Below are 21,042 nucleotides of genomic sequence, written 5' to 3' on the forward strand. Positions count from 1 at the left end.
ACCCTCAGTGGGACGGCTCGGTGGGTCAGGACCCAAGACTGCACAGCTGGCCCCTTCTGTGGGAGGAGGGGTCTTCACCCAGCTCCTGGGCCCCTCCTGACAACCCCTCTCCATGGCCAAGCCCCTCGTCTATAAACTTGGGGTCCACAATGCTGACCACACAAGTGGATTCTGAGAACTTCACAGGACAAAGAGGCTTACCATGTGGGACCCTTGCTTGGATAAGGATTGAGACAAATATGTGGATTTTATTTTGATAACAGTTCTTACAAACCACCTGTAAAAGGACATTTGGCGAAAACTGAGCGTTGACCAAGTGTTCAGCGACATAAGGGAATTATTACGCATTTTGTTAGTTTTGATCCCAGCTTTTGGTCATGTAAGATAACATGCTTCATTTTGAGAGATGCGTATTGATATATTTAGGGATGAAATGGTGTGGTATCTACAATTAACCTGAAAATATTTCAGGAAAAATTGAACCAAACATGGCAAAATGTTCACGGTTCACTCTTAGTATTGGATATATAGTTATTGTATTATTCTTTTATTTTTTATTATATTTTTCTAATTTTATTTTTGAGAGAGACAGAGGACGAGTGGGGGGGTGGGGAGGGGGTGCAGAGAGAAAGGGAGACAGAATCTGAAGCAGCTCCAGGCTCTGAGCTGTCCGCACAGAGCCGGACATAGAGCTTGAACTCATGAACCGTGAGATCGCAACCTAAGCCGAAGTTGGACGCTTAAGTGACTGAGCCACCCAGGCGCCCCTATTATTCTTTATAAATAACATTTTTTTAAAAGTTAACAAAAAAAATAAAAATAAAAAGTTATCATTTACAACAGCATCCAAATCCAGTGGTCCCACGAATTCATGTGATAAAGATGTGCAAGACTATTGCAGAGAAGCTCAGACAACTTATGACAGCTCATTGGCTAGACTTGGGGACACAGAAAGATACGCAGACATGGGTCAGAAAGCTTAATCTTTGTTTCCATTACCTATCACAGTGCAAAAAACATCACCACTGGATGTAGTGGCTTAAAACCACCACTGCTCAAAACTGCTGGTCTGGCCGCCTCCGCCTCACCTCTGTCTCTCTCTGTGTCTCGTGCTCTTCCCGATGTGGCCCCTTGCCACGTGTCTCTGGCTTCTCAAGGCCCGGGCCCGGAGACGCCCCCACCTCTTCTCAGGGCCAGCCTGGAGTCTGGGGGATCCTGCTTGGGCGCGGACATCCACCCGAGGCCAGAGGGCACCGAGGCCCTGCCCCGTGAGGGGAAGCAAAGGCTGAGTCTCGTGACTCAGCAAAGCCAGTGCCTCGGCTGGTGTGCTGTGGGGCGTGTGTGCCTGGAGCTGCCCCATTCAACACATGATGGCAGGTCACAGAACCTGTCCCCTCCCCTCCGTCACAGAGCAAGATAAAGCTCACACTGACCTCTGACCTCGGCAGGTACGGGGCTGAGTGTCATTTGCAAAGCGCTCCTTTTGTGACAAATTGGAGGATTTGTAGACTGATGTGAGGTTGAATACAGGGGGTCCAGACCTTCCTCTTCCTGGCCTGTCTCCCGACCCCTCTGCTGGTGTCCAGACCCTGCAGCCCGGGGAACCTGCCCGGCAGCCATGACGCTCCTGTCTGGAGGCTGGAGAAACCACTTTTGGCTCTGGGCCTGCAGCACAGAGCACCCTCAGCAGGGCTGGACCCCCAAATGTGGCCAGGAAGTGTTTTCTCCCTCACAAAGCTGCAGAGAACCCAGAAAGGAAGCAGGCTGTCCTGCTGGCCTTGGCCAGGACCACCCGCTGTGCAGAGCAGCCGACTCTCCGGATCCCAGGGGATCTGAGCACCCTTCACCATCAGCTTGCTCTTCAGAGAAGGGCTGGCTTGTCCTAAGGCCACCAGAGCTGGGGACAGACGCGGGAGCGGGCTATGTGGGGGTCTCCATGGGCCTCCAGGCTGGGCTCCCAGGGCAGGAACAGCCTAACACAGCCGCCCACCCAGCAGGTGGCGACCTGCCACACCCCCTGGGGAGGCCTCAGAAGTTGTGAGCCCTTCCAGGTGGCTGTGGTGGACACATGCCACATCCTTCCATATCAACTGGGAACAACAAGGCAAGGATGCCACCCAAATTTAGTGAGTCCCAGGAGGAAGGGGCCACCTACGGACAGAGATTTCTGGGGGTGGGGATGGCAGGGCTGGGACACTGAGGGACAGAGGGGCTGGGGACCCACTCTACTGGCCAGAGAGGGGAGGCGTATCCATCTTCCTCTGGGTGGTTTCTGAACAGCCCTGGACTCAAGGTCCTTTGTGTCCCAGAGGGAGGGATCCTGGGGCCTGGAATGCCCGCACTCAGCAGAGACACAGCAGCTGGGACAGTGTCTGCTGCGCTTAGCCACAGCCCTGCCCTGAGGTGGCCCTGGGAGCCCTGAGCTTCCCCATGGCTCAGTAGGGATAAGGCGAGGAGCCTTATGGGAGGGGAACAGGAAGAGACCCTGGCCCTGGAACATAAAGGGCACGTTTCCTCCCGGACTGTGGGCAGCACATCCAGCCGGTCCAGTCTGGGGTCCCTGGAAGAACCGGGTCTTGCTGCCCCACCGAACTGGGCCCCCAGGCCTCTTCCTCCCCTTCCGGTGACCGCACGGGGTCAGCGGAGGATGCTGGGGTTACGTTTCCCAAGTTGTTGGCAGTTGTGCGGACGTCCACCCACAGATGCAAGTCTCGAAGGGCAGAGACACGCTGCCTTTATTGCGCGTTGCGGGGCTGGCGTTGGGTGGGGGGTGGGAGGGGGTGCAGGGCACGGCCAGCGGGTCAGCGGCTCGGCCAGAGGAGGGTGTAGGCCCCGCGGCTGCAGCGGAAATCTGGCTCCGGCTGCTCGGGCTTCGGCTCCACTGACACGAGGCGCCGGGCCCCGCGCTGGCTCAGCGGGATGCAGTCGGAGACACGGACTTCCAGGGCGCACCCCTCCCTGAATCCGGGCGGGAGGGCCGTCAGGGGCGGGGCGGGATCCGCGGCGCAGCACCCTCCCTTGTGCGCTCCGGCACTCACCCCTGGCAGTGCGCCCCCTGTCCCCGTGCCCCAGGACTCACCCCTGGCAGTGCCCAGCCCGCCGCGCCCCAGGACTCACCCCTGGCAGTGCCTCCCCACCCCCGCGCGCCCCTGACTCACCCCTGGCAGAGCCCCCCCAACCCCCGCGCGCCCCTGACTCACCCCTGGCAGTGCGCCGCCAGCACCCCCACCAGCTCCCCGACGCGGTTGTCCAGCGGCGGCTGGGAGCGGTGCAGACACACGACTAGATCGTCCTGGCCCCGCGCGTGCAGCACCACCAGCTGGTCCCGCCCACTGGTCACGCTCAGCCCGGTCACCTGCTCAGCGAGGGCTAGCTAGGTTCAGCCGCCCACCCCCTCCCCACCGGGCTGTCCCCGGGGCCCCTGCGAGCTCCCCCCCCCCCACCGGGCCCCCGCCCCGGGTCCGCCCCAAAGGGGAGGACTGGCCCAGGCGCTGCTCCCGAGAACTTGCTCCAGGACACGGTGGAATGTTCTAGAAGGGCGCCTCTAACGCGGTGCCACCACTGCCCTGCGGCTCTCACCCTGAGTGTGCTGGCGTGGCCGGGACGCTGAACCTTCTGCCCTCCACCCATTAATGTCTAACCGGCGCCAGCGGCGTGGCCAACGCACCAGGTGGGCCCCCACGCGGTTACAGCACCCCCTCCCCCACAGGGGCAAGAGCGTGGTGGGGCAGGAGACAGGGGTGCAGGGAAGAGGGCCCCGCGGCTCGTTTCCTGCCTTTCCCGCCACCCCGAGCTGATGCTGAGTTCTAGAAAGCTCAGGTCTTCCCAGGTAGGCTCGAGGGGCGGGGCCCCGCAGAAGCCCCCACCTCACCCCCACGGGGCTCACCAAGGCCAGGGGCACGGTCCGCATCACCCGGTACTGACGGCCCGGGTCCAGCTTGTAAAGGTGCCGGTCAGTGAGCAGGAGCGCCCGGTCCTGTCTCTTGTTGAAGCGATTCACCTGCGGGATAGGTGCTTTGGGGGTCCTGTCGCGCCCCAGGGCCTCCTCTCCCTGGGCCCGGGTTTTCACGGACCGGGGTGGAGCTGACCGCTCCTGAAACCTCCGCCCTGGGCTGGGCTGGGCTGCGGCTCTCCGGCCCCACTTCTCACCTTACGGACGTGGCTGGAGAAGAGCACAGTCCCAAAGCCGTCCTTCTCGCGGAGAGCGTTCAGTCGCTGGGTGAACAGGCCAGAGGCTGTGGGGTTGTCGGTGGCCTGAGGACAGATGGGGCTTGCCTGAGGGAGGTCCTTGCTCGACCAGCAGCAAGTCTGGTGAATCCACACGGCTACCCTTCCCTTTGGAAGCTAAGCCGAGTGAGGCCCTGTGAAGCCTCCCCTGGGTTCTCTGGGGGCCCCCCTGCACGGACCGGTGCAGCCCCAGGTTCTACAGGCCTGTGCCCTCCACTGCTGCCCACCAGCCCAGAAGCTGGGATGGCAGGGGCCAGATGGGACCAGGGAAAACTTTGAGCCCCTGGCCTTCATCCCCTGTAGAATGGGGCCAGGGGCACAGCTCCCGGTGCCTGTGTGAGGGCCAAGGGGAGCCATGGCATAGGGGTGCATGAGCCCGACAAAGGGGTGGGTGGGGGACAGAGGGTGGAGGAGACCATGTTCAGTAAAGCCCAGGCCAGCTGGTTCTGGGTGGAAAGCTGAAACTTCAGAGGCAAGGGGCTGGCGGAGGGGCATGGCCTCCAAGCCGGCTGGACGGCCAAGCCCTGGGAGAGGACACTGGGGGTGGATACCGGCAAGGTCTAGCCTTGAGCCTTTCCTTGGTGCCCAGCCTTCACTGCCCCAGCACTCACAGAGGACAAGTAGTCCCGGGCCCAGGCCCGCCGGCAGCCCCAGTCCTGCCGCAGCTCTTGCAGGATCCCCATGGCAGCCACCTTGGCCTTGATCTGGGCCATGTCTGAAGGTGGGATGTTCTTCACCAGCTGCCGGGCCCGCCACCTGAAGGGAACCTGGTGGTCAGATGGACCCCATCCCAGGTCCTGCCCCCCAGAACTCACATGCATGGCCTCTACTCCCTTCCCCCATGGGACAAGGCCCAGCCTCTCAGCCTGGCCCCGGCCGCCCTGTGTTTCAGCCTCCCTGGTCTGAGCACAGCAGTTGCTGGGGCTCCCTTCCGGAGAACTCCTGCCCAGCCTTCAGAGCTCTACTCAGATGCTGTGTCCCCCACTGCCTGGCTCCAGCCAGCCACCGTCCTCTGCAGGCTTCCAGCAAAGAGACCTCGGGGCTCTGCTGATGACCGTGGGGGTGTGGGGACCCAGCTAATGTGCACGGCCTCCTGTTTTCCCGCTTATGAAATGGGGCTTGCGAGGTGCAGGTGACTGGCACCGGGGGTTCAGTGGGCGCTAGCTGCGTGGGGGAGAGCGCAGGGGTGGGGCCGAGGGCTTGCACCTGCAGAACAGCAACCGGCAGGTGTCCTGGAAGGGCTGCAGCACAGCAGGGGGCGTCGGCCAGACCAGGTCCCGGCCATACAAGGGGGGCTGCCTCGCGGCCTGGAAGCGCCTGTGCAGCTCCGCCAGGTGAGCGCGCACTTTGTGCTTCCGGAACCAGCGCATGATGGTGTAGACGGCCCGGAGACGCCGGCAGCGCCACCTGGCCAACGTGCCGCGCCATGCCTGGGGGGCCAGCCAGGCTCTCATCAGGCCTGGCCAGGCCCCCACCCCCTCCACCCACAGCCTGCTGCTGGGCAAGGCTGACCTGTCTGTGTTGCCCAGGGGCCACCTCCACCTGGCGGCAGGCTGCTTCCCAGGTGGGCACACGGCCCTGCCTGTCGGGGCCTCTGCCTGACCCCTGGGAGAGCTCCCGCTGCACACCCTTAGACAGAAGATCCGACACTCGCAGGTGTGGGTGCTTCCCCCCAATGAGGGGCTGAGCTGAGCTGGCCCAGGTCTGACCTCCAACCCAAGGAGGCCCCAAGATGGGGGGCACCCCAAGAATACAACCATGAAAATCCAGACTGGAGCCCCACAGCAGGCAGCCCAGACTCAAACAGATGGAGGACAGGATGGATGGCACTGTGGACAGCCCTGGAAACATGGGGCCACAAGGACCCAGTGTGAGCCTCCTGAGTCCTGTTTCTGTGACAGAGGCATTGTGTCCTGTTCCTAAAAACGGTCCCTATGTGTTAGGAGAGAGAGCAAAGCTAACAATTATTAAATGCAGTGTGTTGTCACTGGCTGGGTTTGTAAAGATGTGAGAAGTAATAGTGGGACATTTGTGGAAACCTGAACACAGGCTATGTGTGATTCAGGTATACGGATGATATTTTATCAGCGTTAGGTTTCTTGTCTGCTAAGGTCAGCATGGTTTGACATCCTTGTTCTTAGGATATGTGTGCTGAGATATTTGGGGGTATCATTACTTTATAGAATTCAGGAAAACAGAAATACACGTGTATGAGTGTCTGAATGTGGGTGTGGGGACAGACGCACAGAGGTGGGGTAGCGGGCACAGGATGTAGCAGTCCAGGTGGACAGGAAGTAATCAGAGAAATCTGTTGACTTTTCAGTAGGTTTAAAATGTTAAACAGGGAGAGACACGGCGGCATCCCCATCCTTTGGAAACACATCCTGAAACGACTCTAAACAAAATGATTTGCTTGAACAGAACTGAGGTGGGGTGCAGGTGTCGGCAGAAAACCACACTGGTCACAGGGTGACACAACTGATTGCGGGGAGTAGGTGGGGGAGTTTGGAGCCCCAGCATGCATGGTTTTGTCCAGGTCCCAAGTCTTTTAGAATAAAGAAGAAAAAAGTAAAAAAAAAAAAAAAAAAAAAAAGGAAGGTAAAAAGATGGCAGCCAGATTCCTGAAAATCTTGTTCTGAGCACCTGGACCCACCCCAGCCTGAAAGACACAGCCTCAGGACTGAGGTGAACTGAACCACAGCCATACTTTTTGATTAAGTCAGTTTTAGTCCTGGTCTGTCTCTGACTAAAGGGGATTCCTGTGGTGCCTGGAGGTGTGCCTGTGGGCCCGTCGGTGCACGCATACCCCCCAACTCCAGGTGGTGCACACCCACCCCTCCCCTCCTCCCAGGTGCACACTCATCCCTCCCCTCCCCCAGGTGCACATCCACCCCTCCCCCCTCCAGGTGCACACCCCTCCCCCCTCCCCCCAGGTGCACACCCATACCCCCAGGTGCACACCCCTCCCCTTCCCCCAAGGTGCACACCCCTCCCCCCTCCCCCCAAGGTGCACACCCATTCCTGCCTCGCCCCAAGGTGAACACCCTTCTCCCCACACTCTCCATGGTGGGCACCCAGCCGGGCACACCTTCTGCAGCAGCAGCACGATGATGGGAATGAGGCGCGCGCGGCTCTGCTCCAGTGTGACCAAAGTCTGGGGTGAGCGGATGAAGAGCTTGGTGTGGCCAAAGGCCACATCGCCCTGCAGCCCGTGCTGCTCCAGGAGGGCACTCGCAGCTGCCCTGTCAGAGCCCAGGAGGTGGTTGGGCCACGTGTACTCACAGGTCATCTTGTACCTGTGATGCAGGACGGGGCGGTGGGCACCATGCTCTAGGGACAGGTGTGGAACCACCCCGCGCTGGCCTGTCACACCTGGCCCATGCCACCGCCCCACATGCCACTCACTCCAGCCCACGGCCACCCTGTCCCCTGTCCTGCAAGGGTCCTCGCTGCCAGTGTCCTGCGTGTCTGCGTCTGAGGGGCCCTGGGGGCGTCTGGGACCCTCTGCCTACCCCTCAGACTCCTCATTGGAGCCCGTGGGGGACAGACACTGGGGAGATGGGGCTCCCAGTCACAGGGAGTGGTACCTGAGCAGGAACCGAGGGTAGGGCTGGCGGGAAGCAAAGCCGGCCCTCCGGACACGCACATTCTCCAGCAGCCCCAGGTACTCGACCTGGTGGCGACAGTGGCCCTCGTCCAGCTTTGCAGCCACCTTGTCCTCATTGGGCTTGATGCAGCGGACGTAGAAAGGCTCCTGCCACGACATTGGACACTCAGGGAGACCAGCGTCAGCCCCCCCACCCGGCCACCCGGCAGGTGTGCCCCCTGCCCCACTCCCTCACTGTGTGTATGGGAAGGGGCTCTTGCAGGGGAAAGGGGAGGCTGAGGGGCTGTGCCGGCCTCCCTCTTGCCTCCGCAGAGGCCAGGCTGAATGTCCAGATGTTCTGTGGCTAAGCGGGCTCTGGGGTCTTCCTGAGGTCCCTTTTGACTTTGAGCTCCCCAAGAAGCTGCTTTCCTGTCCCTGTGAGTCTCGCCCATGCACTAGGCTGTGGGGACAGGAAAGAGGCTTCAAACCACGAATTTACTCAGGCTTCAGCCCAGCCCAGGACATGTCACTGGCCCTCTGGCGGCTTCCTGCTGGCTGATGGGGGTGGGCGTGGGGGTGGGGTAGAGCTCACTGCAGGAGGTGAACACCACCTTTCCCAAGATGTGCAGAAGTCGGCAGGGGGCGTGGGCAGTTTGATGCACAGGCACAGACAGAAGGACCTGGAAAGATCCAAGGCAGGGGCAGGGGCAGGGGCAGGGGGCAGTACCTTGGAGGCCAGGTTTTCCACCAGGGCCACCATGGAGTTCTTGAAGAGGGTGCCGGCTGTCAGGGGGCGCTTGGTCACCTCTGTGATGTCCTGCTGCCCGTCTGGCCACATGGCCCGCAGGGTGGGGTCTGAGCTGCAAACACAGGCCACATCCCCAGCCGCCCTCTGGAGGGCAGCCCCGCCCCAGCTCTGCCACTGGTAAGCTTTGTGGCCTCTGTGTTAAACCTCAGGCTGTCAGCCCATGAGGCGGGTGTCAGACCTGGGCGTCTGAAAGCCTGTCGTGCTTGAAGCCCCAGGGCTCAGCCTGCACCTCCGGCCCACACACCTGTTGTACAGCAGCCGCTTGAAGTCCTGGAACAGGTGGTCCCTGTTCTTGTCGATGAAGCCCTCCACTGAGTACCTGCAGAGGCAGGGCTGGTGAGGGGCCTCTGACAGCCCCAGGAAGTCCCCACCAGCCTCCCCCTTCCTCCCTCCAACACCCACATAAGACTCCCCTCTCTGAGAGCCTCCCTCCAGGAATATGAGTCAGTGGTTGTGCCCACAGCACTGAACCCTGGCTCTAGTGCATACGTGATGTGTGGCCTGGGGCCAGTGACAACCCGTCTGTGCCCTGATACACATCACATGCTCAGAACAGCGCCTACTGAGTTTCTGTAAGTATCAGTGACAGCAATTAAACGAGGAACTCCTGACTCATTGGTGTGTTTTGACTGTGGCACCAAGAACCTCAGATTCCTTGTCTTGCCCTTTGATGACAAAGGCTAGAAATCGCTCAGGGCCAAACTCTTGGCTCCACCTGGGGCTCCGGCAAAGGCTACGGGCATGGGGTCTGACCTCTGGCTGCACTGTCTTCTCCGCTTCTTGTCCTTGTGAGGGACAAGTAGACACTTGTGCCTCTCCCTGTGGGCCACCTCAAGTCCCAGTCAGGATGAGGTGAGCAACAGGTAAATTTGTAAAATAGCACGGAGATTTCCGAAGGACTCCGTGGGCATTGGTACTGAGCTTGTTGGAAACACTGACTTTGGCCCCTTTGCGCCCCACCCCAGCTCCCAACCTGCATCTCCAGGGAGGACGCCTTCATAATAGCGTGTCCCTCCCCCAGCACCAGCATGGGGTGGGGCCTAGATGAGAGCATCTTTTAAAGCTTCCAGAGGATTCTATGGTGCAGGCAGGACTGAGAGCTCTGATCTTAAAACCTCCATTTCATGCGTTTCACTTGTGTACCTGCTGACAGGCACGTCTCAAGTGTGCAAGAAGGGGAGATGGGGTGCCTGGGTGGCTCAGTCGGTTAGGTGTCCGACTCTCAATCTCAGCTCAGGCCATGATCTCAAGGTTCATGAGTTCAAGCTCCACACTTGGCTCTGTGCTGACAGCCTGCTTGGGAATGTGTCTCTCCTTCTCTCTGCCTCTCCCCTGCTGTACTCTCTCTCTCTCGCAAACTAAATAAATAAACTAAGAAAAAGTAAAAAAAAAAAAAAAAAATGGTGAGAGGGCCTTACGTGACATCCCCTGCATAGTGCTTGATCCGGAAGTCTCGGCCAAACTCCATGGTCTTGTCTGTGGGGCAGAGCTGGGGAGGGGGCGGGCCAGGGTCAAGGCACAGGGCAGGGGTTGGCACAGAAGACTGTCCTTGAGGGGAGGCCTGGCCACCAAGGTCCCACCAAGACAGGCAGCACGGTGCCTGTGGGGCTCAGACAGGGACCAGCTGGGGACAGGTGGGGCGGGGGCGGCCGCAGGGGGCAGAGGAGCACCTGGCGGCTGGTGTAGTGTGCATGGTGGCGGTGGTGCGTGTCCAGGCTCTGCAGGAAGATCCGGTCAGTGATGGTGCCCGCGGCACTGCAGGCCTCATCCAGTACAGCCAGCACGCCACGGTGGGGCCGCTCCACCAGGTCCACGATGGTGGCGTTGTTGAAGTAGTCCACCTGCAGAGCGGCTGGCGTCTCCAAGTGTGCCCGTGAGCCTGGGCCACTCCGCGCCCCAGGGCCCCCGAGCGCACCGCCCCCCATGGCCCCCACACACCCTTGCCGGCACTCACGCTCTGCCAGGCAATGCCCTCCCGCTCGTACTCCTCCTGCTCCTGCTTCAGGATAAGCTGGATGAACAGTTGCTGCAGCTTCTCGTTGCAATAGTTGATGCAGAACTGCTCGAAGCTGCGGGCGGCGGAGGGGCCCGCGGTTACGCCCTGCACTCGCCCCGCGGGCCGTCTGGGGCTGTTCGCTCTGTGTAGAGCCCATGCACCCATTCCGGCGGCCCCTCCCGGAATAGCTCCCCTGAAGTTCCCCCGAGGCGCCCCACTGTGGGGGAGCATCTCCTGCTCCAGACCACCCCCCCACCCCTGCCAATGCTCCAGAGTGGATTTGGGAGTCATGGCCAGGGGAAGTGAGCCCCAAATCTTGCCTTCTTGGGCACCACTGGATGGGAAGCACAGTTGAGGCACACTCGGGGGCATGAGCCTGGGGCTAGGGACCAGCTGAGACAGACAGACGCCGCACATCCTGCTCCCTAGCCCTGCGGAGCTCCGTGGGACTAAGGCAGCCCTAGAGGTTGGGGTCAAAGTGTGGGATGCGGTGGTTGGGCCGCCCACCTGTTCACAGGGAACACTTCGAAGCCATAGATGTCCAGCACGCCGATAACTGTGTCCTTGCCGTCACGCCGGGGGTCCCGGCCGCGGGGTTCCATGACACAGTTGATCCGGTTCACCACCCACTCAAACAGCCGCTGGTACACTGCCTGGGGGAGGCCAGGAGCCAGCTGCTTTGAGCTGCATCTGTCCTTGCCTCCTCTGGGAAGGCCTCCTGGGTGTCCCCGCCTCCCTCCCCACAGCCTGCCGCCAGAGTACCTTGGCACAAGCGTCCCGGGCATAGCTGGCCTCCGCAGCCGTGTGCCCCTTCTCAATGAGCTCCCTGCCTCCTGAGGCCACAGTGCGAGACAAGAGGCAGCGCATCACCGACTCCCGGGGCGTTGCCGTCAGTTCGGCCACGTGGTCCACCAACACCTCCTCGGCCACGGCCACGTGCCCCTGCTCCAGCCCGCTCTCCTCCATCTCCACAAACTCGATGTTTCCCTGGTGATGGCGAGCCATGACAGTCAGGCTCCCCGTCCCAGATCCCAGAGGAGCCTGCCTGCACACCTCTACCCAGGGAGAAGAAAGGACAGGCAGGGATAGGGGTGTGGGGGGGCCTGGCTTCTGCCAGGGGAGTGGCCCCAGATGAGGGAGTGGCCCACAGCGCACAGTAGAGCCTTCTCCAAGGCTTCCCACCCAGAACATTACATCCGTGGTCCCGCTGCGTCTTCCTGAACCCTCTATGTGCCCCCTGCTCTTCAAGACACCTCACAGAGAGGTTCAGAGGGGTGGAGCAACTGACTAAAGCCACACAGACCTCAAATGACAGGTGCAAGAGGCGTCCGCAGGATGCTCAGCTTTGTTGAGCCTGCTGAGTGCAGGCTCACCTGCCAGACACGGACGTGGCATGTTGCAGGCCTGACCCGTACGTGGGCACACAAAACCCATAGCTCGGGGAGGCCTCCAGGCTTCACAGAGGGCTGGCTATGGGGCTGGACTGCCAGAGGCCAGTCTCCTCCTCCAGGGGCGGCCCTAGGACACCACGGCCCCTCAGCCCCTAGCCGGGCTCACCAGGTGCAGAATGGCGGCCAGGATCCGGCGCACGGAGTCCACCTCCTCGGGACTGAAGCCGATCACCCTCATGGCTTCCATCACTGCCTGGTGGTGGCTCCTCTCGTCGCTGTCCAGGGGCTGCAGGCGGAGGGGCTCAGCCTCCCGGTGCCACGCTGAGCCCGTGATGCCTCTGACCTGTCCTGCCTGCTCACCTGCTGCACCCCTCCCCATGCAAAGCCCCCAATTCCTCCCCGTGGATCCCCGTCAAATCGGGGCCTCTGTGGTCCTGCCGCCTGCCTATACCCAGTGCCCCGGCACCTGGCGCCATGGAGCCTTGGGCACCCTGGTGCTCCTGCGGAGCCCCACCCCCACTCACATTGAGCCCCGCTCCCTGCCGGGTGAAGCTGTACAGGGCGGGGTTCCTCTGCAGGTGCAAGTCTTCCAGCTGTGAGTCCTCACAGCCCCGCAGGACCTGGAGGTCAGGCACACCCCTTTGTCAGGCCCTCCGAACTCCAAGGACTCCCCCCGCAAACGTGCAGGAGGACAAAACCGAGGGAGTTCATTGACAGTGTGGACACTGCCTGAGTCCAGCGGTCAGACATGCTGTAGACACCACGGGAGTACAGAGAGATCCCGCTTCAGCAGTCAGGCATGATATAAACACCACCAGAGTCCAGGAAGATCCTATCCAGGGGGCCTCACCCAGTGTAGACACCGCCCCGATGGTGTCCAGGGAGCTCCCCAGCCGCAGGGTGGGTAGGGAACTGGCGGTATCACAGCAGAGGGGAGACCGGGAGGGAAATGGGTTGTGGGTGGGGCAGTCGGAAGGCCTTCCTGGGCGCTACCACACCCCTGCTTTGGCTCACCTGGTAGAAGGCGTGGAAGTTCCGTTCGCCCACGTGCTGCTTGAGGACCCGAGACTGAGGAGAGAAGGGCAGCTGGGCCCTGGCCCCACGCAGGGGACCCCTCCCAGAGCCCCCAGGGTGGTGCGGGCAGAGTGGGTGAGGCAGGCCTGGTGCAGAGGGGGCCCCCTCAGAGCCTGGCACCTCCCAGAAAGTGCGTCCTGCCCCCGGACCCCAGGCAGCAGGGCCCACCTTCTCCAGCAGATAGCTGTGGATGTGCCCCCCGACAGGATCTCCTTTGAAGTCGAAGTTGATGTCCATGTACTTGCCGAAGCGGCTGGAGTTGTTGTTTCGGTTGGTGCGTGCGTTCCCGAAGGCCTCCAGCACGCACGTGGACTTGAGCAGCACATCCTTGACCCTGGCGGGGCAGGGGGGCTGGGCTGGAGGCCGCAGACTCAGCACCCCTGCCTGCCGCCTCCCATCTTGTGGGCTGGGAAGGCCACCTGCCAGGTGCTCTCGGAAGTGCACCTCCTTGCCTCCCAGGCACCTGCAGCCTGCAGGGAGGACAGCGCACCCCGCCCTGCACCTCCAGTCCCGGGGTGGCCCAGAATTTCCAGCACTGGGCCCCCAGCCCCCGGAACTCCACCTTGGCTCTCTCGACAGGAAGGGCCCAGGAAGAACTGGGGCTCTCACACAGGAAGCTGCTCCCACGTGGCCCCACCGGTCACAGCCGGTAAGCAGCGGGCAAGGAGGTGGACAGGTGGGCCCTCATCCGGGCCAGGCACTTCCTGACTGTCCGGGCAACTACTCCCTTCTGTGGGGTCAGCCTGAGGGCCCAGCGTCTGTTTGTCGGCCCTGTGCACCTTGCCTCTTCATGTTCCTGGCGGTGGGTCCCCCTGGCACTGGGCCTGCCTCCCCTGGGGTTGAGAGGGCCTGCACGGGTCACCTGGAGCCCTCCTGACAGATGAGCCCACTGAACTCTTATGGGTCTTCCCCTCCAGGTGTCACACCCAGGGCCACCCCTTGGCCAGCTCTCCCTGCTCTCACCTCTCCACTTCTGCCCTCTGGCTGGGGTTGGTGACGGCAGCGATGTACTGCATGATGTGCTTGCTGGCCTCTGTCTTCCCTGCCCCACTCTCCCCTGCCGGGCAGACGGACAGTCAGACAGAATTAGCGGCTGCTCCCCTTGACCGGTTCCCTGTGCACCCCCCTCCACCGGGTCCGGGGAGGCTAGGCTACCTGGGCCCTGGCGACGGGGCACGTACCTGAGATAACAATGCAGGTGTCCCTGGACCGCCGTTTCATCGCCCTGTAGGCAGCATTGGCCACAGCGTAGAGGTGGGGCGGCCGCTCATAGAGCTCACGGCCCTGGTACTTGGCGATGGCCTCAGGCCCGTACAGGGGCAGCTCCTGGTAGGGGTTCACGGACACCAGCACCTCGCCGATGTAGGTGTAGATGCGGCCCTTCTCGAACCTGGCACAGGAGGGGCCGGGCCTCAGCCCTCAGGACTGGGGCTGTACACCCAGGTGCTGGGGCCGTGGGCCGCTGTGGGGAGCCTTGGAGAGGCCCTAGACCACCCCAGGGCTGAGAGTGGGAAGCGGGTGAGGGGTGATCTGAGACTTCCCGGTGCCATCCTGCTGGAACCCCACCCCTGCTGCAGGGTCACGTTGGGGTCCACGCTGCTCTCCACGGGGGTACCAGGAATCAGGACCACCTACTTCACGAAAGGCCGATTTGCCGAGGCCACACTGGGAAAGGTGGAACCAGGTGGTCGAGGTCGGAGAGGAGAAAGGGGCTGGGAGGCAGTGGGAGGAGACTCGGGCTGCTTCCGTCCTGAGGCCCCCGCCCAGCCCCACCCAGATGGCTGGGACTGGGGAGGAGTGCAGGGAGGGGGCCTAGGGCTGCGGCCCCTCCCCCTGCACATCCTCAGACCTCTCAGCCCTTCCTTTCGGGACCCCCCCCCCCAGGACCTACATCCCTCCCCCTCTTGACCTTTCTGCCCTGGGAGGCACCCGGGGCTGCCTGCTCCCAAGCGGTCTGGGACCCGCCCTGCCCCAGCAGCTTGTGGCCCGTCCCTTTCAGGGGTTCCTCTTCCTCTGCTGCCGCCTCAGTAGAGGGAGTCCCCCAGCTCAGCTCCCTCCACACACCCTCTCGTCGCCCGACCTGCCCCCTGCGAACCATGTGGCCGGGTTCAGTGCTCCATCGTGAAAATGGAGCTGGGGATGCCCTCCCGTCCCATGGGCTAGGTTGTCAGAATGAAGTGAGGTTATGCTTAGCCCTGGACAAAATAGCTCTTCTCCTGTCCTCCTCCTTCAACAATGTGTGCCGGGCGGGTGGTGCCCCCTAGCTCCACAGCCGCCTTCTGTTCCCCCTGGCCATCCACCTGTCCAGGTCCTGGCGGCCACCCCATCTCCCTATCCCCTGGCTCCTGCAGGGCAAATCAGACCCCATGTCACTTCTAGCAGCCACGCCCTGCAGCACCCCATGCACCCCCCTGAGCGTCATCTCAGCTACACCCCGGGACAGGGCCTGCTCGCTTCCCTTGGCGGAGGCGGTGGGGGGGGGGGGGGAAGGGAAGGGCCCAGCACACAATCCCTGGCCGGCCGGAGAGAGACTGTGTGCCCTGTCGGGGCTGGCACCTGCCGGTCTCTGCCAGTCCCTGCCAGGCAGGAGGGGCAGAAGGCAGCCAGACTGTGTTGAAGGAGGGGGTCTGGGAAGCCGGCCCATCACTGGCTGGCCACCCTTGCCCTGGGAGGACTGTCCTTCATGCCCAACCAGGTCCCCCTGTAGTCACCCAGACAGCGGTCCGGGTGTGTGTGTGTGTGTGTGTGTGTGTGTGTGTGTGTGTGTGTGTAAGCACCACCCCCCCAACCTGGGCTGACAGGGACCAGGGAGCTTGGGGGTGGGGGAGGGGGCCCGGTGCCCTGCGTTCACCTGAGCTTTAGGTTTTCCATGAAGTCCTCCATGGTCACTTGGTCCAAAAGCACAAAGTCGGCTTTGCCGCAGTCAGGGCCTTCCTCATCCATCCTGCTGGCGGGAGGCACCCGGGCCAGGTGGCCCCGACCTTCCTGTACAGAGGGACAGAGGGGAGGGTGCTGGGAGCAGGCCCAGCCCTCTGGGCCTGTCTCCCTGGGCGCGTGTGGTAAAGGAGGAAGTGGGTTCTGGCCCTGGGGAGGGGCTGCCCTCCCCCCTTGCCGCTCCCTCCCGAGAGGGGCTTTCACCCTTGCTTCCTGGTTCCCCCAACCAGAGGGCGGACTCCCGACGGTGGAGGCACTGGGGGCTCTGGAAGGTTTCTGCTGACTGCCTTAGTAAGCTTGGACCCTCTGTGGTCTCTATGCCCATGCCTTGGCCCAAGCAGGGGGGAGGGTCACCCGTGTAGCTTGACGTGGTCATGGCTGCCAACCCCATGTGTGTGAACTCTCAGAGCTCAACACTAGGTGCGTTTTAGGGTGGGTACCTTGTATCTTGATTAAGAGTGGGGAATGCTGAGGCCCAGAGCTTGGGGCTGGGGTCTAGAATAACATTCTTGTAATTGTGCAAGGCCACACCAGGATGTGAATGACAAACCCTGCTCTAGGTCAGACTGCACCACACCACAGGGCTGGTGGCCTGGGATCCTCACGCTGAGGCTGAGGCTCGGGAGAGTCGTGCCACAGGAAGCCTGTCCCCCCCTCCCCCGGCCTATCCCTTCAGTAGTAAGTATCAGGAATAGTAGAGAGCTCTCTACAATGGGCAGACCGGCTGGCTCAGATTTGTCTCCAGCCTCCTTGACCCCATGGCATCCTCCAGGCGGACAGTTCTGTCTCCACCCACTGGGTCATGCGGAGGCTGGAGTATCGGCCAAAATTGAGTCATCTGTGGGATGCTTTCGGGGGCCTGTACTCAAAAACTAGTCTGTTTAATAACTGCCTTTCAATGAGCCCACTTTTTGAACTCTGCAGTAACCGACATGCAAGTTAAGGGATTTTTTTTGCCCCTCAAATTCATTAAGACGAATACAACCTAGTAAGACTGGGAAATGCTTATTCAAATGCCTGATTAAACTGGGCAGGCACCCTTGCACACCCTCTTCTCTTGGGAGCTGTTGGCCTGGCCCTTCCATCAAGACAGTCCTGGTGCTTTTGAAGGGCTTTTCCACACCAGCACTCAGGAGAATCTTGACCCAGGATGTCACTTCCCCAATCTCCAACCCATGGGGTCCCCCGTCATGCATTAACACTAGAGGAACTCAGGTGAGGTCTCAAATTCCAGGGACACAAAAACCTGAACGGAATCAATTTTCACATCCCTGGATAGTTCTCTTTGGGTTTTTCCTGGTAGAAATGTCAAGACCATCCTGAGGTTGGGGATTTGGCCCCTGGGCAGAGCTTGCTATGGGCTTTATGGGCTGTCAGTGTGACCTCAGGCCTTACCAGTCTTGTCTGGAGATGGGGATGACATCACACCAAGTCCTTTCCCTTCCTGGTTGCCTCCCCCTCATCTTGAGGGGGGACGACAAACCCCTTTCGGGATTTCAGCTGGGGCACTGAGCAGGAGCACAGGGGCTGTGTGTCACTCTTCTGACCTCATGGGGTCAGCGGAAGTTCCAAGATGCCTCCCTCAGCCAGGTCCCTCTCCTTCCCGGCCCCACCCTGGCCCCTGCTGATGCCCTTGATCTTTTTGGTTTCTCCCTGGCAGGTTCCCGGACCACTCAAGATTTATGTCCATCTGGGGGCAGTCAGTTAAGTGTCCGACTTCTGGCTCAGGTCATGATCTCGTGGTTTGTGAGCTTGAGCCCCATGTCAGGCTCTGTGCTGACAGATCGGAGCCTGAAGCCTGCTTCAGATTCCCAGTCTCCTCCTCTCTGTGCCCCTCCCATACTCATGCTCTCTCAGTAACGAATAAACGTTAAAAAAAAAAAAAAAAAAGATTTACACCCACCTGACTGGGGAGGGCGTACCAAACCGCAGGCTGCTGCGGGGAAGGCCCCACCAGGGAGGGCACCTCGTCAGCCACCGCCCACTCTTCCCCCTCCACCCTGGGGGTTTCCTCCCAGAAAGTACACTTCTGGTGTGGCCTGGAGTTACACCTGTGGGCACTGTGCATTCACACTATCAGTTAACAGACTGACCGCATATGTTTTCTGATGCAAGCGGGGCCTGCTGACATTCCTTGCTGATAGCCTCACCAACATGAGCTAAATAAACACCTAAACCTGGGAGTGGGCAGGTGTAGTCCACCAGAGGGCCGGCGTCAGTTTTCCAACAAGTCAACTGGGTGTGCATCGCTCACACTGAGTGTCAGCCCACACATGGGCCTGGCCACCTGCATGTGTGTGCAGGTGTGAAGATGTGCCCCACACCCAGGTCTCACCCCGCTGGTGAGGACTAGAGGGAAGGAAGTCCGTCAAGGCAGCAGAGGCTGCTCTGAGGCTCCAGGTAAAGCTCCTGATGGTAGGGGGCTGGCGCCCCATCACCTACACAGCCATTTGCAAAGACAGGAGTGACAAGAAAGGAGACCCCTCCAGGCCGAACCACACACTGAAAAGATTTTATTAACTATCTCCATCTTCCCACACAGGAGCTGTCAGAGGGGCCGGGGTCACAATGACAGCGACGAGCCTCGTTTTGGAAGCAGACAGCGCAGCGGCATCCAAACCTGAGATCAGAGAACACCAGTTAGAGTCGCACACCAGGCCCCAGGCCACCCTGGGCAGAAAACAAAAAATTCCAGCTGCCTCCATGAAGGGGAGCATGCCAGGACTTGCACCTGCTTTGAGAATGGGAGCAGCACAAGGGCATGTCTGTGGTGAGGCCACACCTTCAGGCAGGAGGAGGAGGGACTTGGAGGCCTGCGGTGAAAAATCAAGTAACTTGAGCACAGCCAGGGACTCTCAAATGCCAGTTGCCATAGAGGCAGGGACAGAACTGGACCAGGATCCACACCCCTGGCCACACCGTGAGCTAACCAGCCCTGTGACGGGACTCAGCAGCAGCCTGGCCTTCCCAGGCCAGCACACCACCAACCCTGGAGGTTCCTGGGGAAAAGGCTGCAGGTCGAATCCAAAACCACCAAGGCAATCAACACCGTGCCAAAGAATCAGGGCCTGAAGAGTCCAGGTATTAGACCACTATCGTCCAAAAATAGTCTCGTGAGCTTGAAAGCAATTAATCTTTCTGGGACTCCATCATCTGATTTTCAATATGGGAAGATCAGAATAAGTTGATGGTTTTGAACTTCTCGGGCAGGGGGCTCAGGGAAATTAGTAGACATGAAGTGAAGACAGACCTCTCCAGCACACTCACCACTGCAGATTCCAGGAACAGCTTGGCAGCCACCGACGAGGCCATCTCTCAGGGCTCTTGCATCTTGGGATTGCGGTGGCTGACACACTGGGGGACCGCGGACAGTACTGTCATGTGCTGGGCAGGGTGACAAGGTGGCCCGCCAGTTTCAAGCATGCTGGTAGGACACACAAGGCCTTTGATTACAGAGCTGACCCTTCTCAGCAGCAGCAGTCAGGGCGTCGGCATCTTCCCCCAGCCCCAATTCCCACCAGGGGAGCCGGAAAACACCCACACACAGGGAGGGCCGTGTGTTACAGGAAAGCCAAGCCTTTTACCTGCTCTCTGCCCCAGAGGGAGGCACTCCCTTCTATGTCCCAAGGCTGGCTGCTATTCGAACATCTGAAGATGGGTCAGAGTTCAGTCAACGCCTTGCTCACAGGACCGCAGAAACATGAGACTGAGTGTGTCCTCGAGGCCGGTGTGGTCAGCGTCCGCACGTGGACTGAAGAGGCAGATCCCAAGTCTGCTGAAAGCCTCAACCTTCAGAGGAGATGTGGTGTGACCCGGCCACCCAGAGGAACTATGCTGCCCTGCCATGACCACACTGGCCCATCCCTGACAGCACCCAACAGCCCTCCCACCAAGGCCAGGACACCCCGGGCATTCCCCTCCCACCTAAGCTTCCCACCTGCTTCCAGATTCCACTCCTCCCTCTGGGTCTGGCATCTGGAAAAGGGCAGACAGTAAGTAGGGTGGGAGAGGCCTGGTGTGCAATCGCGATCTGCCAGTTTCTGGCTGGGCAACCCTGGACGTGGGCCCCTGTTCCATATCGGACCCAAGACCACCTCTCAGGGGTCCCCAAGGATTTGAACTGGGGGAAGAACAAAGACCAACAGGAATGCCCTCCTTTAAGATGAGCACACGCTGGCTTCACCCTCCAGCAGCCCCACTGCAGAATTTCACCATTTTTTTCCTACAACTTGTGATATCCCATCCATCCATCCATCCATCCATCCATCCATCCCACCGGGCTCGTCTGGCACTGTTTTCCACTCATGATTCCCCGAGGCTCCCCCTTTACCACTCCCCCTAAACTTCATTTCCAACTTTTGCAAGGCTTTTAAGGACAATAAAATAAAATCTGCAGCGAGCGTGAACACAGCAAACACCCCCAAATCCACAATAACTTCTGTAGATGTGAACGTTCTGTGAGCTGCATGGTCTCCAACAGTAGCCACTTGCCAAAGGTGTGTCTCCTGAGCATCTGCCAAGTGAGCAGTGAATAAAAACCCGGATTTGAAACTTTACTTCCTCTAAACTCACGTGGCAACTGCAGATGTTTACAACGTGCAGCACATCAGAAATGGAAAAAACGCGGTCATCTGTTCGAAATTTCTATAACCTTGCTCTGGATGGAGCAGGGCAAGGCCTCAAACCGTTTCCCAATGTTCTTGCAAGCACTGCAGGAATGCACGGGGCCACCCCAGACCCAGGCACGCTGGAGGCTTGCCGCCCACCTGCCCGAAAGCCCCTAGGCCTGGGGCACCGGCCCGGCCTGCAGACCAGACAGGAGGGGCTACCTTCAACGCTGTCCCCCACGACCCTGGAGCTCCTGAGCGGAACTCCCTCAACTCCCAAGAACAGAGAAACAGCCGTACGACCGGTCATTACCCAGAGCTGCCCTCCTGCCAGTCTTCCCGGCAAGTACTCCCCAGCTGCGATCAGTCTCCGGAACGGCAGGCCGAGACCCCCGGGCACACTCGGCGGATTCCGCAAG

At 60.5% G+C, this 21,042-nt stretch overlaps 1 protein-coding gene and 1 non-coding gene across 3 annotated transcripts; both read right to left on the reverse strand.

Annotated features, from left to right (window-relative positions):
• Positions 1 to 800: 800 nt before the first annotated feature.
• MYO1G (myosin IG) lies at positions 801 to 16,131 on the reverse strand. Of its 2 annotated transcripts, XM_042962936.1 has the most exons (22): positions 15,934 to 16,131; positions 14,264 to 14,472; positions 14,046 to 14,139; positions 13,251 to 13,416; positions 13,023 to 13,076; positions 12,533 to 12,628; positions 12,175 to 12,294; positions 11,380 to 11,604; positions 11,125 to 11,270; positions 10,576 to 10,690; positions 10,292 to 10,462; positions 10,040 to 10,110; positions 8,866 to 8,940; positions 8,541 to 8,673; positions 7,815 to 7,981; positions 7,316 to 7,523; positions 5,434 to 5,657; positions 4,839 to 4,983; positions 4,150 to 4,254; positions 3,887 to 4,000; positions 3,201 to 3,355; positions 801 to 2,958 (listed from the first exon to the last, which is right to left on the reverse strand). In XM_042962936.1, exons 1-22 carry the CDS (start codon positions 16,023 to 16,025, stop codon positions 2,802 to 2,804), a joined length of 3,042 nt encoding a protein of 1,013 aa, XP_042818870.1. In that variant the 5' UTR covers positions 16,026 to 16,131; the 3' UTR covers positions 801 to 2,801. The 2 variants fall into 2 exon arrangements, with proteins under 2 accessions (XP_042818870.1, XP_042818876.1); XM_042962942.1 differs by lacking the exons at positions 801 to 2,958; positions 3,201 to 3,355; positions 3,887 to 4,000; ... (1 more) ...; positions 4,839 to 4,983; positions 5,434 to 5,657 and adding an exon at positions 5,670 to 6,772 and having other exon boundaries at positions 15,934 to 16,130.
• Positions 16,132 to 20,645: 4,514 nt separating this feature from the next.
• On the reverse strand, positions 20,646 to 20,777 carry LOC122236820. The gene has a single exon (XR_006215067.1). It is a non-coding gene; the product is annotated as a small nucleolar RNA SNORA9 (small nucleolar RNA).
• Between the last annotated feature and the right edge of the window lie 265 nt (positions 20,778 to 21,042).

This window comes from Panthera tigris, chromosome A2 (assembly GCF_018350195.1).
Source record: "Panthera tigris isolate Pti1 chromosome A2, P.tigris_Pti1_mat1.1, whole genome shotgun sequence".
Lineage (NCBI taxonomy): Eukaryota > Metazoa > Chordata > Mammalia > Carnivora > Felidae > Panthera > Panthera tigris.

What these genes read in the sequence shown, in the direction of transcription:
- MYO1G (XM_042962936.1), bottom strand. Translation starts at nt 16,025, where the DNA reads ATGGATGAGGAAGGCCCTGACTGCGGCAAAGCCGACTTTGTGCTTTTG. An exon ending in TGGCCGCCATTCTGCACCTG is followed by an intron (nt 11,605 to 12,174) that starts GTGAGCCCGGCT and finishes CGCCATCACCAG; the next exon opens with GGAAACATCGAGTTTGTGGA. An exon ending in CCCGGGACGCTTGTGCCAAG is followed by an intron (nt 11,271 to 11,379) that starts GTACTCTGGCGG and finishes GGCCTCCCCCAG; the next exon opens with GCAGTGTACCAGCGGCTGTT.